A 13,251-nucleotide genomic window follows, 5' to 3' on the forward strand; every position below is an offset into this window, starting at 1 on the left:
GTGTTGTTAGCGGGTGTGGAAGGATATTTGTTGGGTAGTGAGGGTGTGGAGGGGTGGTGGGTGGGGGGGGGGGGGGGGGTGGGGGTCATTCATTTCATTATTGGTTATTTTAGATTAAAACAGTAGATGAGAGGTGGGTGACTTTCAAAATAAAATATAACAAATATTAACATTTAGAGGAAGTTTAAATGAGCGCATTTTGTTGGTGAAAAATCTAATTGACGTGAATAAATAAATAAATAAAAACAATTCAATAAGGGAAGCTGGTGTTACATAATAAGAATTTGTATTTAACTAAACTAAACTTAATAAAAAACGCGCGTGCTGAACCTTGTCTATTGGAGCTATTAACATGCAGTGTGCGCTGGGAGCATAAATTTCATTTGAATTTCAAATTTAATAACGCGGGAGGTTTTTAATCATCTGCAGGTTTTTTTTATTTTTTTATTTGTTTGATATTAACATGCTTATTGACCGGGTCTGTTGACCAGCTTGGTCATTACAGGACAGGGAAAAGTTAATTAAAACGACCAGGGATTATTCATCACATCATCTGCCTAACCCATGTCTCTTCCTTTTATTGCACAGCGTGATAGATGGTCGATCTGATTAATCCCCGTGTTTCCAGGACTGGACAACTGCATCTTCTCCTTCAGTTTCTTTCTTTCTTTTTTTTTTAACTGTTCTTTCTTTTAATTTACACTTTTAATAAAATGTGATAAAAACAGAATTATTCCCTTGATTACACTTTATATAAAAATCCTCACCAGGTTGACAATGATAAAAAAAAAAATCTTAATAAACAACCTTGCAGCATATGTCTAATTTAATTAAATACAAAAATCTGTCAATTATTTTACAAATGTATGTAAACGTGCTCGTTCTCACCTCATGCGTGCGTCGAGGTAAATAAATTCTCCTAATAATCCATAATGTCCACGTCTGCTGGATTATGTAACTGCTTCTGTTCGTTTTTTTATTCCCATAAATTTAGTTACACACAATAAATAAAAAATAAAATAAGAACTCAAACTGAAAATAATATCTAGAAGCACCCGGAGGTGTAATAGTAAAGCGTTACGCGCGCTCTGCAGCTCGGATTGACCTCCTCCCGGTATCTTTTGGCTCTCAGCCGAGTCAAACACAGCTTCTCGTGCCGCCGGTGTGACTCCGCGCCATGTTAACACCGGCAGTTCAATTAGGAAGAACTCCCAGGTCCCCTGATTCCATCTCATGCGCCTGATTGTGCGCGCAAATGTTGGAAACGCATCTAAATTATGGATCGTTATTTAGCTGAAAACAATTAATCGTTTATTTAAATTCATGTTTATTTATTTATTTATTTATTAGTTTGTTTATATTAATGGCAAGGCTTTTTTTTTTTTTTTAAAGGCGCGCAGTGGTGACTTTTACGCATTTAAAGCGCAGGAGGCATGTTGCCCTCTGGTGACAAATTACTAAGTGATCGTACCAGCAGGACTCGTGTCAAAGGTCACAGTGATAACTCCCCGGGAGGAAGCATGGCTGCTGAAGCCCCCAGAGGTGCAGGAGATTATTCACCCCATCTGCAAGATCACATTTATAGTTAGACATAAAATAGAAGTTTGGTTGCTGCCTGTTGCGCTGGAGCTCAGATGGCGCGCGCAGGTTGGTCCTTTCGGCTGTAACTGTAAGCCGCACTGAACAGATGTCCTCCCCCTTTGAAGGCTTTTTTTCTCTCCTCCTTCTCCTGCACACATGGACTATATTACCATCATGAAATCAAACTCTAAAACCTGTCCCCCCCTTTTTTTTTTTCTTGCCACCATAATGACCGAGTTATTCTGGGCCGCTGAGCACGAACAAAGTCCGTTCAATATATTGCAGAATCACTCTGTTGTTTGGAGAAAAAGGCCATGCAGAGCTATACTTCTTAATAATAATATAAAAAAAGACTGATAATCTGAGGGCGTTTCTGTCAGGGATCTTTCTCTAAAGGTAAGGCAAAGGTTTATTTACTTTAGGCTCATCAGCAATTATACGCCATCTTTTACAGCAAAGACATGGCATGGAATATTATTATGATTGTGCTTTTTTAATGTTGACATGGATGGACGGATGGATGGATGGATGGATGGATGGATGGATGGATGGATGGGTGGATGGATAGATGGATAGATGGATGGATGGACGGATGGATGGATGGGTGGATGGATGGATGGATAGATGGATGGATGGATGGATGGAAGGAGGGTGTGCTTGTTGTTGTTTTCTCTGTTCCACCAGGAGGTTGCAAAGAGCAGATGTCCGTCTGCAGAGTGGCTGCCAAGTGGGTCTGGAGCAGGGCAGCCACAGACACAAGGGCTCAAATGGTGTGACAAAAGATGTGCAGGAAGCCCCTCTCCGCCTGGGTGAGCCACAGAAAGGGTCTCTCCTTTTCTCTGCCAGCCTGTGCGAGAACTCCCAACCCGAGCCAGAGTGGCGGCAGCGCAGCCATGTGTTACAGTCTGGGGCCCGCCTTGTGTTGTGTGCACACAAACTTTTACTGTACAGATGCATGCATTTGCAGGAATGCACACTTCCAGTGCATTCAGATCCATCTGCCCATCTCATCCCTGCATTTCACCACCAAATCTGTTTATCTTCCATTGTGCCCCTGAGGTCGTGGAGAGTGCTCGAAGAGTGTTCCAAGCACAGGTGGGCAGCATGGCCCAGCTGAAGGGGTGCGCTGAACCATAAACAATGCTATAAATGTCTGGCAAATAAATTGGCTAGTTAACAATCTTTTGACTGCTCTAACCTCGAAGCCTTTTGTCGGGCATATCGATCAGCCAGCTGTTCTCGGCTTTTGTGGGGCAGGACAGGACGGGAGGTTGAATGAACGCAGCTGGACTAAAACTTTTCCCTGCTTTACTGTTGTCTGTGACAGCAGCAGAAATCAAAACAAAGAAGCTGGGCATCACCACCAACAGGTCAAAAGTCTCTATGTTTTTTTTTAAACACAGTCCTATAGAATCAAATCTCCCATCAGTCTGTCTGAAAGCTTTAATTTAAAGTTGTTCTGCTGGACACGCTCCCTAACTGTGCTCACATTTGTTGATGGTTTATGATGTCAGTGGTATAATTTGGATGGCAATAATTTCTCTCCCTATATTAAGATGATTGCATGTTAAATGGCAAATACACTGAGAATTACAGTGGATGGTGTGTAATGGGTCTTGCCTTGAAAAATGTGTCAGGAAAGGTTAGTAATGATCAGTCTCAGCATTCGTCAGTCACAGCATGTCTGACAGTAAAAACCTGCAGCCAGAGGAGGTTTAAAAACCACCGTCAGCTCATGAAACTAACCACTTTTTCCCACTTTTTATCAAAAGGCTGCTCTAAAAGGGGTAGTTCAGATATTTTGATGTGTGGTTCTATTACAATGATATGAAGAATTAATATCGTCCCTGTTGTAGATTTAAATATGAACAACTCCAGTGTAGAAAAACAGAAAGTAGTTTATATTGGATTCATAAGAAAATGGCTGGTCCAAGACCTGTAAGTGGATTTGTGCTGTTCTAAAACAACTCAAAAATCTAAATAATTGTAGCAGTTTGTGCAAAAAGCCATTAAAAATATAGATGAATATTAGTTTTGAATTGCACATTTAGTTTAGCAGAAATATTATACGTCTGCTGAGAGTGCCCTGGTAGTGCTACAGCTAGCTGTCGCTGCAGATTTTTGCGTTTGCAAATAGCTTTTACATGTAAATAATGGTGTAATGTGAAATTGTTTGAAAAAATAAAGGTTTGTAAAGAACATTCAAGACCTGAAGCTCTTGTTGTTTTACGATGGCAGCAGTCTATTTTGATCTTTGCACTGTTGAAAATGTTAGCTTGTCAATCTGGTTAGAAAAAAAAACTCTCTTTCTCCGTCCTGAGTTTATTCAGAGATGTATAGAGTAGAAACTAGCAAATATGTTGTTAATGAAAACAGCCATGAGCTAAAGGTGTTTAAACTTCAACCACAATAAAAAAATTAAAAAAAGCTCAGATATTTTGAAGTGAAGTTTGTGGAAAAGTTATGAACAATCAATGTCTTGTTTCTTGCAAAGCTCTTTGATGAACCTCAGTTAGGAGAAAAAGTTTCAACTCATGAGATAATGGCTAGTCCAATAAAGGCCAAAACCATCTTCAGACCACTCCAGTTTAAAAAAATGTTGAAGTGGTTCGTTCAAACAATACGTTAAATATATTAACATTGTTGTTAATTTTGAATTACCATATTTTTCAGACTATAAGACGCACTTAAAATCCTTGAATTTTCTCAAAAATCGACAGTGAGCCTCATGTATTAATGCTGGTTGTGCTTACTGACCTCGAAGCAAGTTTATGTGATACACAACGATCAAAAATCTGTCCAAATGAAATTATTTTGCTTATTGAGCAAAATAATTATAGTTCGAAAAATACAGTATATGAAAAATTCATAAAATATTAGGATATTCCTGCAGAAAGCTTTCCTGGCTACATTATAGCTACTAGTTGCTGCTGCTAATGATGTTTGCAAATAGCCACTAAACTCTATGTAAATAACCATGTAATACAGCACGGTGGTGCAGCTGGTAGAGCTGCTGCCTCTCAGCGAGCAGGTTGCTCCAGTTCAAATCCCGGCCGGGGGCCTTTCTGTGTGGAGTTTGCATGTTCTCTCTGTGCATGCGTGGGTTTTCTCCGGGTACTCCGGTTTCTTCCCACAGACCAAAAACATACATGTTAGGCTGATTGGTAACTCTAACTTGTCCCTAGATGTGAGTGAGAGTGTGAATGTGTCTCTGTGATGGACTGGAGACCTGTCCAGGGTGTCCCCCGCCTCTCGCATAGTGATGGTTATGGGCACCAGTGAGCCCAGCAATCTGAAAAGGAAGAAGCGGGTAAAGATGATGGATGGATGGATGGATGGATGGGTGTTCACCATGTAATGCAGAACTGCAAGTGATGTAAAGATTTACAGTGTTCACTGTGAAATTATTTAGATTGAAGTTGTTTTAAGATGGTCAGAAGTAAAAACTTGTTTTTTTTCTCTCCAAGGTTAAAACTATCTACAAAGACAGATAATATTGTTCATAATGTTTCCAGAGAACCCGACTTTGAAAGATCAGAAAAAAAAAAGAAAATATTCAATGCAATTAAATAAATGAGGGAGACAAAAAGAAAAAATACTGTTTGAGAAGAGGTGACCTTTACAGCACTTCATGTCCCAGACTGCTTGTCAGGTTGCTCGAGATGAAAGATCTGTGTTTCAAACACATGATGTTTTCATAAAGCAAGGCGATGGCTTATATTGGCTTGACTTCTACATCTGTGGGCCACAAGGTCTTCTTATTTACCTCCAGTGAGTTCAACATCGCACACTTTGTCAGTGTGAGCGGCAGGCTAAGAGACAGGCGGGCAAGGCAGTCATACAAAGTGAAGTACTTAGGATTAACCGTGGCTCTTCAAGTTTCAGTAATTATCCTCCTGCAGGCATTCTTGTTGTGTTGGATAATAATGGAAGTGCGGGTGTACGCTTGTCACCTCTCAAGTGTGGGTGGAGGAAGCCAGCGAGCGTCGCAGCGCAGAGAAATGTTTGCTTCTCTGTTGTGTCATCGAGAGTAAGTCGAACTTGTTACGTTCTTGCAGTTAAAGCTAAAACAACACTGGTTGTCTTGTTTTTATTCAGCTGCAGATGTGAAAATGAAACGTTTTCAGGATTAATGCATTTTTAGATTAAGTGCAATTATAAAGTGTCTTTTTTTTTTCTTTTCGACAAACCAGTCCATTAAAACACGTTTGCATCATTAGTTTAGGGTGACTGTCGTCTGACTGGCACATTTGCAGGATGTACAGAAATCACACAGGAAGTGTGTGTGTGCTTGTTGCCCCACATGTTCAAAGTTTTCTTTTAATTTCATGTTAGAATAATAGAAAGATGGCTCTATCTTGAAGAGGAAACACAATGCTTTAATTAAGAGTCAGCCCAATTTCCCAGAGGGGAGATTGTCGACTTCCATTAACTTAGTTTATCATATAATAAAGAGGTTGCCTTGTCCTTCCCTACACAGGAAAAATAGAAGAGTAATTTTTTCGGAGTTAACATTATTTTCATCTAAAAGAGTCATGTTTATACATTATAGAGTAAAATCGTGTCAATTGGTCAATAGAATCGGAGGAAAAAAACAGAGTAAATCATATCGGAGTAAAACAAGAAAAACGCCCACTGAAGTTCGTTAAGTTTCGTTTCTTCCACCATTTTGTTTTCCCGCATTGGACCGGAGGCGACGGTCTGCTTTGTGCCAGGTAAGTGCCCAAATGGGTTGTAAACATATTTCATGTGGGGTTTTATTTGTTTTTTATTATTATTAACACTAATTATCTCTAGCGGAAAGATGACGTGCTGCTGTGTGGTCGTGGGGGAAGGAGGGGTGCAGCGAGGAATTAACATGGTTGGCTAACTAGTTAGCATGTGTGCTTCAGCTAACTTAATGTAGCCGTTTACAACAATGTAAGCAGAAAAAAAACATCAGTGTTGTACAATGCTACGTCCATTTTTTATTTGCATAAGTCAAGGCTGTTGCTATTTTAAGCTAAGGAACGGAGTTTAAAAGAGGAGCTAGCTGTACAATCGAAGCTAGCTCTGCTAGCATGTGTCCCGCCCAGAAAATGGCGCGGGAGGGCTATGCTAGTAACTTCTCTTGAACGTAGAGCAGCAATTAAAAATATATAATTAAAGTTGTGCTTTGTATGCAAACTGTAAGTTGTCAGTAAAACATTGTGATTGACTATTTAGTCCATAAACCCCGTTTGCATCGAGTTGTATGGAACTGATGTGGTTTTGTTTTCGTTTTAGTTGTGTTGATTGGCTAAATTCAAGAGCGCCTAGCTCATTAAGAGCCCATTAAGGATATTTGTTAGCCACCAAGTGCTTCTTCCCCATGATAGTTTCAACCTCTTATCTTAATTTTTTTTATTCCCTTCGATAAGTATGTTATCAAAGTGAATAATATATAATAATTTGTTATTGAAAAATATCATATTTTACATAATGCAGGATGCAAGCTGTGCGTGTCAAACATAGAGATCGACAGAAATACATCTGTTTTGAAGGCCAACTGACTTACAGTTCATTTTTGGAATGTGGTGAGTGCAAACAAAACAAGTTTCCAACATTTTCATATATTGTGTTTATCAAAAACGTTTTGGGAATGTTGCCATAATGGGTGCTTTACCAACTTTTCTGATTTATTATTCTGTTTTACTTAATTTTAATTTATAATGTCTTTTAATTGTTATTTACATATGTTCAAATATATAATAAATAAATAATTTGCTATGTTCATAGCTGCAAAAAAGTTCAGCATCCCAACCTTGGACTTAAAAGTTTCTGATGATTCTAAGACTGAAGTGGATGAGGAGGTTTTTGAGCTCCTTTTGAAAAGTCCAAACCTTGGTGTGCTGGAAATTTGTGAAGCACAAGATCTCCATCCAGAAGGTAAGGTGTTGCAAAGTGTCATTTGTTTATTTTTGTGAACTATTTTTGGTCATCCTTATGGGTTTGACCAATAGGGATAGAAATGTCTTTCCAGATCAGTATAGACATGTTGATGTCCATTTGATATCACCAATCTAGGATGAGATCATAAAAGCGTTCACCTTTGTAGCATTTCACACAACATGTGGAAACATCTTACATCACAGACCATTCACGGTTTGGCCTATTTCTAGTGTTTCAGTGGTTCATCACAATGAACACAGATAAATGTGCATGAGTTATCTATGTTTGTATCATACTGTTTCTTGTGAGAAGAGCTCATCAGGTGACCTTAATTTATATATAAAAAAAGTTTTTGGGAGAGAACCATTTTCTCAATTTTAGTGTTGACTACTGTTAATTCTACCAACAAAATGTTTAGATAATCCTATGGATCAGCTAAGCTGTGCAGCAAGCAGCTCCTTCACCAGCTCCAGTGGAGAAACTGAAGTGGACTCCGATGACACCATTATATTGCAACACAGTCCTGTAACAAGACATAGAGCTGAAGACACCTCTCTTGCCCAAGTAAGCTATGCAGATTACTGTGCAGACTTCCATAGAGTTTTTACAAAATTTGAATACATTATATAAATTGCTCTCTTAAAACCACTTTCTGTGTTTTTTTCCTTCAGCATATCTCTGCACATTTTAGTCCAGATCCTTAGCATAGAAGGCTCTGGACTTCCCAAAAAATTTAAGTTCTTATAGTTTTGTTTGTGCTTTTTAACATAACTTACTATTCCACTAATAACTATTATAGTTCTTTTAATACTATCTCTTTTTTATGGAATAAAATAGGATTTGTAATTGTCTTGTGTACAGTGTTTTTGCAACGTATCGATTTATATTTTTACCATCACTTTAGATGATTGAAAATGTTCTAAAGAACAAACCAGGAGGAGACAGGATCGTCAATGAATATGCGCGGACAAAAAGCCTAACCGACACCAGACGGCGTGAAATGGTCAAGATATTGGTTGCACATATGACAAGTGAACATGGGTATGCTGAAATAATAATTTTTTTTTCTATGCACCTCTCACAATTACTTTTGTTGAAGGTGTTCTTTACACCTTTAACAATGCTCAGAGTTTTTTCTGTGTCAATATAGGACAAGTCCCTCCAGACGTATCAAAGAGGACTATGCAAAGGGTATTATTACCTTGTTCCCTTACCTGGCTGATCCTAAGAGCAGATTTGGCTATGTAAGTTCAAAACAGAAGTCCAACTTGTTGGCTATGGTTTGAGTAGAACTGAAAATGTTTCTCTGTTGCATCCCCTGCATCTGTGCCACTTGTTTTTAACTTTCCAATTTTAAAACTTTTGTAGAGTTTATTGTTCCAGTGTTGACCTACTGCAGCTTGAAGAATAAACATTGTGAAGAGATTTTATTTATGTAATTCAAACAATGGGAACTAAAATCTGTAAATCATAGCTACTATCATTCACGGTTGTCTTTACTTTCGCAGCTTTAAAAACATTTATCATTCACCTACTTTTAGGAGCATTATTACAATGCAGAAGATGGGAGTGGGTATCTGGCTTGGAGACTGAAGTTTGTCCAGAGGGAAGCTTCTAATGGACAAAAGAAGGTCCCCAGACTGTCACAAACCCAAACAGGTATGTGTATTTATACTTGTACAAATTTTATCCTACAACCAAACTGCACAATAGGTTCCCAAGCCTTATTTATTAAATCCTAAGATCGAGTGTCCCATTCATATAATGTTTTTTTAGGGGGACCAACAACTGACAGAGACTGTTTGAGAGAAGAAGACTGCCTTTTGACAGACAGCTTGTGTTCTGAAGCCATTGCGCTGATGAAGCACACAACTGATGAAGGAACTGTAATGAGGAAGATGAAACAGACTTTCAACTATCGCCAGAAGATGATTCATGACCCAGTGAAGTCACCTGGTATCTTTTTGGACTTCCCAAGATTCCTGGACATGGGAGGATTGGTATGCTTATCTTCACTTCAGCTTAACCTATTTTTATAAAGTTTAAATTGAGGTGGGCGTGAGAAAGTTTAACAAAATGATTTTTAAAACCTTCATCTCTTCTCCAGGTTGAGCAAGATTTTACATTGATGTTTGGGGAAGCCATCTCTGCAAAATTCCTGGAGAAGTGGCCCACTGTCTACAAGCAGAAAGTCCTCGAACAAAGCCGTGGTCTCACACAGTCTGATGACCTTGAGAACCTTCTTCACAATGCTGAAGGCACAACAGAGGTGCAAAATGGTAAGTTGGACTGGATTATAAAGACGGTGTTTAATGTAACATAATTTTATGTAAATTGATTCAATATAAGTGCGCCTCCTTCTGCCGTCACTGTTTGGTAAGCTTCCTCTGGAAGTGTTAACACGGTTGCAAAGAAGTTCTGTTAGCTTATGTTTATTTCATCTTTTCTTCCAGGATGGGACAGTGACATGTCATCCATTCTGATTCTTGTGCACCTCCTGCCACCGTCACCTCATGGCCGGAAGAGACCAGGAAAACTCTCAGCCAGAGCAGCCATTGAACATCTTGTGAAGTTTGTCAAGGTAAGGTTACAGCTAAGGGAATATTTATGTTGATCAAAATTCCCTATTCTTCACTTATTTTTATTTATTTGTATTTTTTGTGAAGTTGGTCTGAAATTTCATTTCAAGTAACATTAAAGAGGTCCTGAAAAGTAATTTGCCTTAACTATAAGAACCCTGTTTTCTTTGAAACCCAAGACTAATCATGTTTTATTCTGTTTTTACCACAGACAGGAACCAGCATCCAGGGGCACCTTGATGGCATCGCAGAAAGGCGTCAACCTTACCTGCTTGCAGTAGGGACTCAGAGGGGCGTTATTCACAAGTACTTCATTGTGATTGACAAACATGCCATACCTTGTAAATCACCAGGCCCTCTAGCCTGTTTTGATGAGCTTTTTAAAGCTCACTTTGTGTTCGGCACTTCATATGACCATGATCTGGTCAATGTGTACAATTTTCTGCAGACCGCCATTTATGAGATAGATGTTGAGACAACCAAAGTAAATCCTAGGGTTGCAGAGTTGAGGGCTCGGATGCTGCGTTAAATAGTTGTTTTGCTATGATTGTTTCAGTATTAAGTTGAGTTGGAATGTTCTGCTTCATTTGTAAGAAGTACCAGACAAATGCTAATTCTCTGACCAAGCACTTAAAATTGATCCACGGACTTTGCTCTGGTAAGACACTTCGTCTTAAATGTGGTCAGGCAGGTTGTGCTCAAGTTTATGGCACATTTTCTGGGTTCAGAAAGCATCTCAATAAAGCACATGATAAACACACTTGTAATCCTGGTGAAGGCCCATCTACAACTGAAGAGACATTTGAAAGTCAAAATTTGCCCTCTATGAGTGCTGCTTCTGATACAGTCCCGCTTCAGAAATCTCTTGTGCATAGTTGTGCAACAGCAGTTGCAGAACTTAAATTTGCAGGTGTAAGTGAAAGAGCAATTAACTCTTTGGTAATTTCCCTGGAAGAAATAGTTAATGATTTTCAAAATCAAGCAAAAGAATCTGTGAAAAACAGTCTTTCTTTACAAGAACCTGTCAAAAGTGACATTGAGTGCAAAATTGATCAATGTTTTGAGAAAATGGAAAATCCTTTCAAGATATTAAATTCTGAAAGTAAAAGAACTCGTTTTTTGGCAGATAATTGGGGACGTGTAGACCCAGTAGAATATGTCCTTGACTTAAAAAGTCATGCATTCTAAATTCACTACAGTACTTCAGTACATGTGAAAACTTCTCAGTTGATATTATGCATGATATCTTGGAAGGAGTGGCACAATATGAAATGAAGCTGATTTTGTTGCATGTAGTTGACCAGTACACAACATTAAAGGATGTAGACAGGAGAATAAGGAGCTTTAACTATGGCTACATGGAACAAACCAACAAACCACCTGCAGTGAAGTTGGTAGAAGACTCAAATGACTTGGGGTTAAATGCCATCCAGTCCTGGTGTCTACTACGTAACCTACCACTCATCTTTGGAGACTTAGTTTGTCCAAATGATCAGCACTGGTATTTGCTGCAGCTGTTGCTTCACATAGTAAATATTGTTTTTTCACCAGTGTTATCAAAAGGCATTACTATTTTCTTAAAACACCTGATTGCCGAACATCACAGGTTATTCAAACATTTGTTTCCACAAAAAAAGTTGCTCCCAAAGCATCATTTTATGGTGCATTATCCTACATGCATACTCAAAATAGGCCCAATTCTACATAGCTGGTGCATGCGATACGAAGCTAAACACAATTTCTTTAAAAAACAATTGAAAAGTTTTAAAAATGTTACAAAAACCCTGGCATTAAAGCATCAAAGTCACATTGCTTTCAGTTGGCATACATTTGACCACAAGAGACTGACCATTGGACCAGGTAAAATGGTGCCTTTAAATGTACTGAAGTGGGGCTGTGAGATAGCAGAGACTCTTCAGTTACCAATCAACACCAAAGTATTAAATGTTAAATGGGCCAAACACCATGGAAATATGTATCGTGCAGATTTAGTTGTTTGTAAAGAAATGTTTTGTGAAATGCCAGTTTTCCATAAGATCTACAATGTTGTTGTGAAAGATGAGAGGTTACTGTTTGTTACATTTGCACTGCAAACAGTGTGTCTGAATGAGCATTTCAGTGCTTTTCAAGTTTTGTGTACAAGAGATGGACCTCATGTTATTTATGTAGAAGAGCTTTTCTGTGCCAGAGCTTTTGATTTACAGGTGTCATACAGTCATGAAGATGCAAATGTTTATATTGTTCCATACTGTTTCCTGTGAACAATAAAAATGGCTGTTCAAATACTGATTTCTGGTCTATGCATTGTACTCTTACAAACTCAGATGTGTATAATGGCTAAAAAAATTGCTTAGTGAGTGAAATAAAGTTACATTTTGTTCTATTTTACAATTTAATTTAATGTTTAACTGCACAATATGGAATAAAATAAAATTAGGAGTAAAATTTTACACCATTAAGAGCACAATTTGATACTACGTGGAATAAAATTCTATTCTATTTTGTGTAAAATTATTTTTTAGTCAGACTAAAAGTTTTCTCTACTTGGAATAGAATGCAATTCTATTTAGAGTAAATTATATTCCACTTGGAGTTAAAATACAGTAGAGTAGTTTTTCTTTTAAACAACTTAGAGTAAATTCTCTTGGCATTGATTAAAATTTTTGCACTAAATAGAGTAGATTTTACTCTGAAATTTCAACTCTTCCATGAGAGTAAATTTTACTCTATTTAGACTGGGACCAAATGTTATCTTTTTTAGAGTAAATTTTTTTTCAAATTGAGTAAATTTTACTCTGGAAATTTTACTGTGTACCCAGACAATTGGTTTTAATCAGCCAGCAGGTCTTTCATGGCTGGTAATTTATGCTAAATTGACAAGGGTGGAGGATATCATGGAAAATCATTATGACAGGCCTCAGGTCACTTGCTGTCACTGTCTTGTTTCATCCTGACCACTGAGCTGACAGTCAACAACAAACCTAAAAAGAATTTTAAAAAGAGGCAGATGATTGTGATGACATAATGAAGACTGCACAACGCACATTCCTGTGATTTTGTGCAAGAAGTTTCAGGAAAGATTAAAACGATTTTAGCATGTTCACTTTCATGTAATGTGTTGGAAAACAAACAAAATCTTACCCCTGAAAAAATGAACACATAGTTCAGATGTTTTGAAGAG

The 13,251-nt window shown here is 38.1% G+C and overlaps 1 protein-coding gene across 1 annotated transcript; it reads left to right on the forward strand.

The window, feature by feature from the left end:
- Window positions 1–6,160: 6,160 nt before the first annotated feature.
- Window positions 6,161–10,724, forward strand: LOC119410303 (the record flags this gene model as incomplete). Its single annotated transcript, XM_037677215.1, is given in 11 exon segments — window positions 6,161–6,296; window positions 7,048–7,136; window positions 7,339–7,488; window positions 7,910–8,055; window positions 8,396–8,532; window positions 8,642–8,735; window positions 9,033–9,150; window positions 9,268–9,491; window positions 9,599–9,770; window positions 9,945–10,072; window positions 10,282–10,724. Coding segments are annotated over 10 exon segments (1,575 nt in total). The 3' UTR covers window positions 10,600–10,724.
- Window positions 10,725–13,251: the final 2,527 nt, after the last annotated feature.

The sequence above is a fragment of the Nematolebias whitei genome, chromosome 5 (assembly GCF_014905685.2).
Source record: "Nematolebias whitei isolate Nwh7 chromosome 5, NemWhi1, whole genome shotgun sequence".
Taxonomy (NCBI): domain Eukaryota; kingdom Metazoa; phylum Chordata; class Actinopteri; order Cyprinodontiformes; family Rivulidae; genus Nematolebias; species Nematolebias whitei.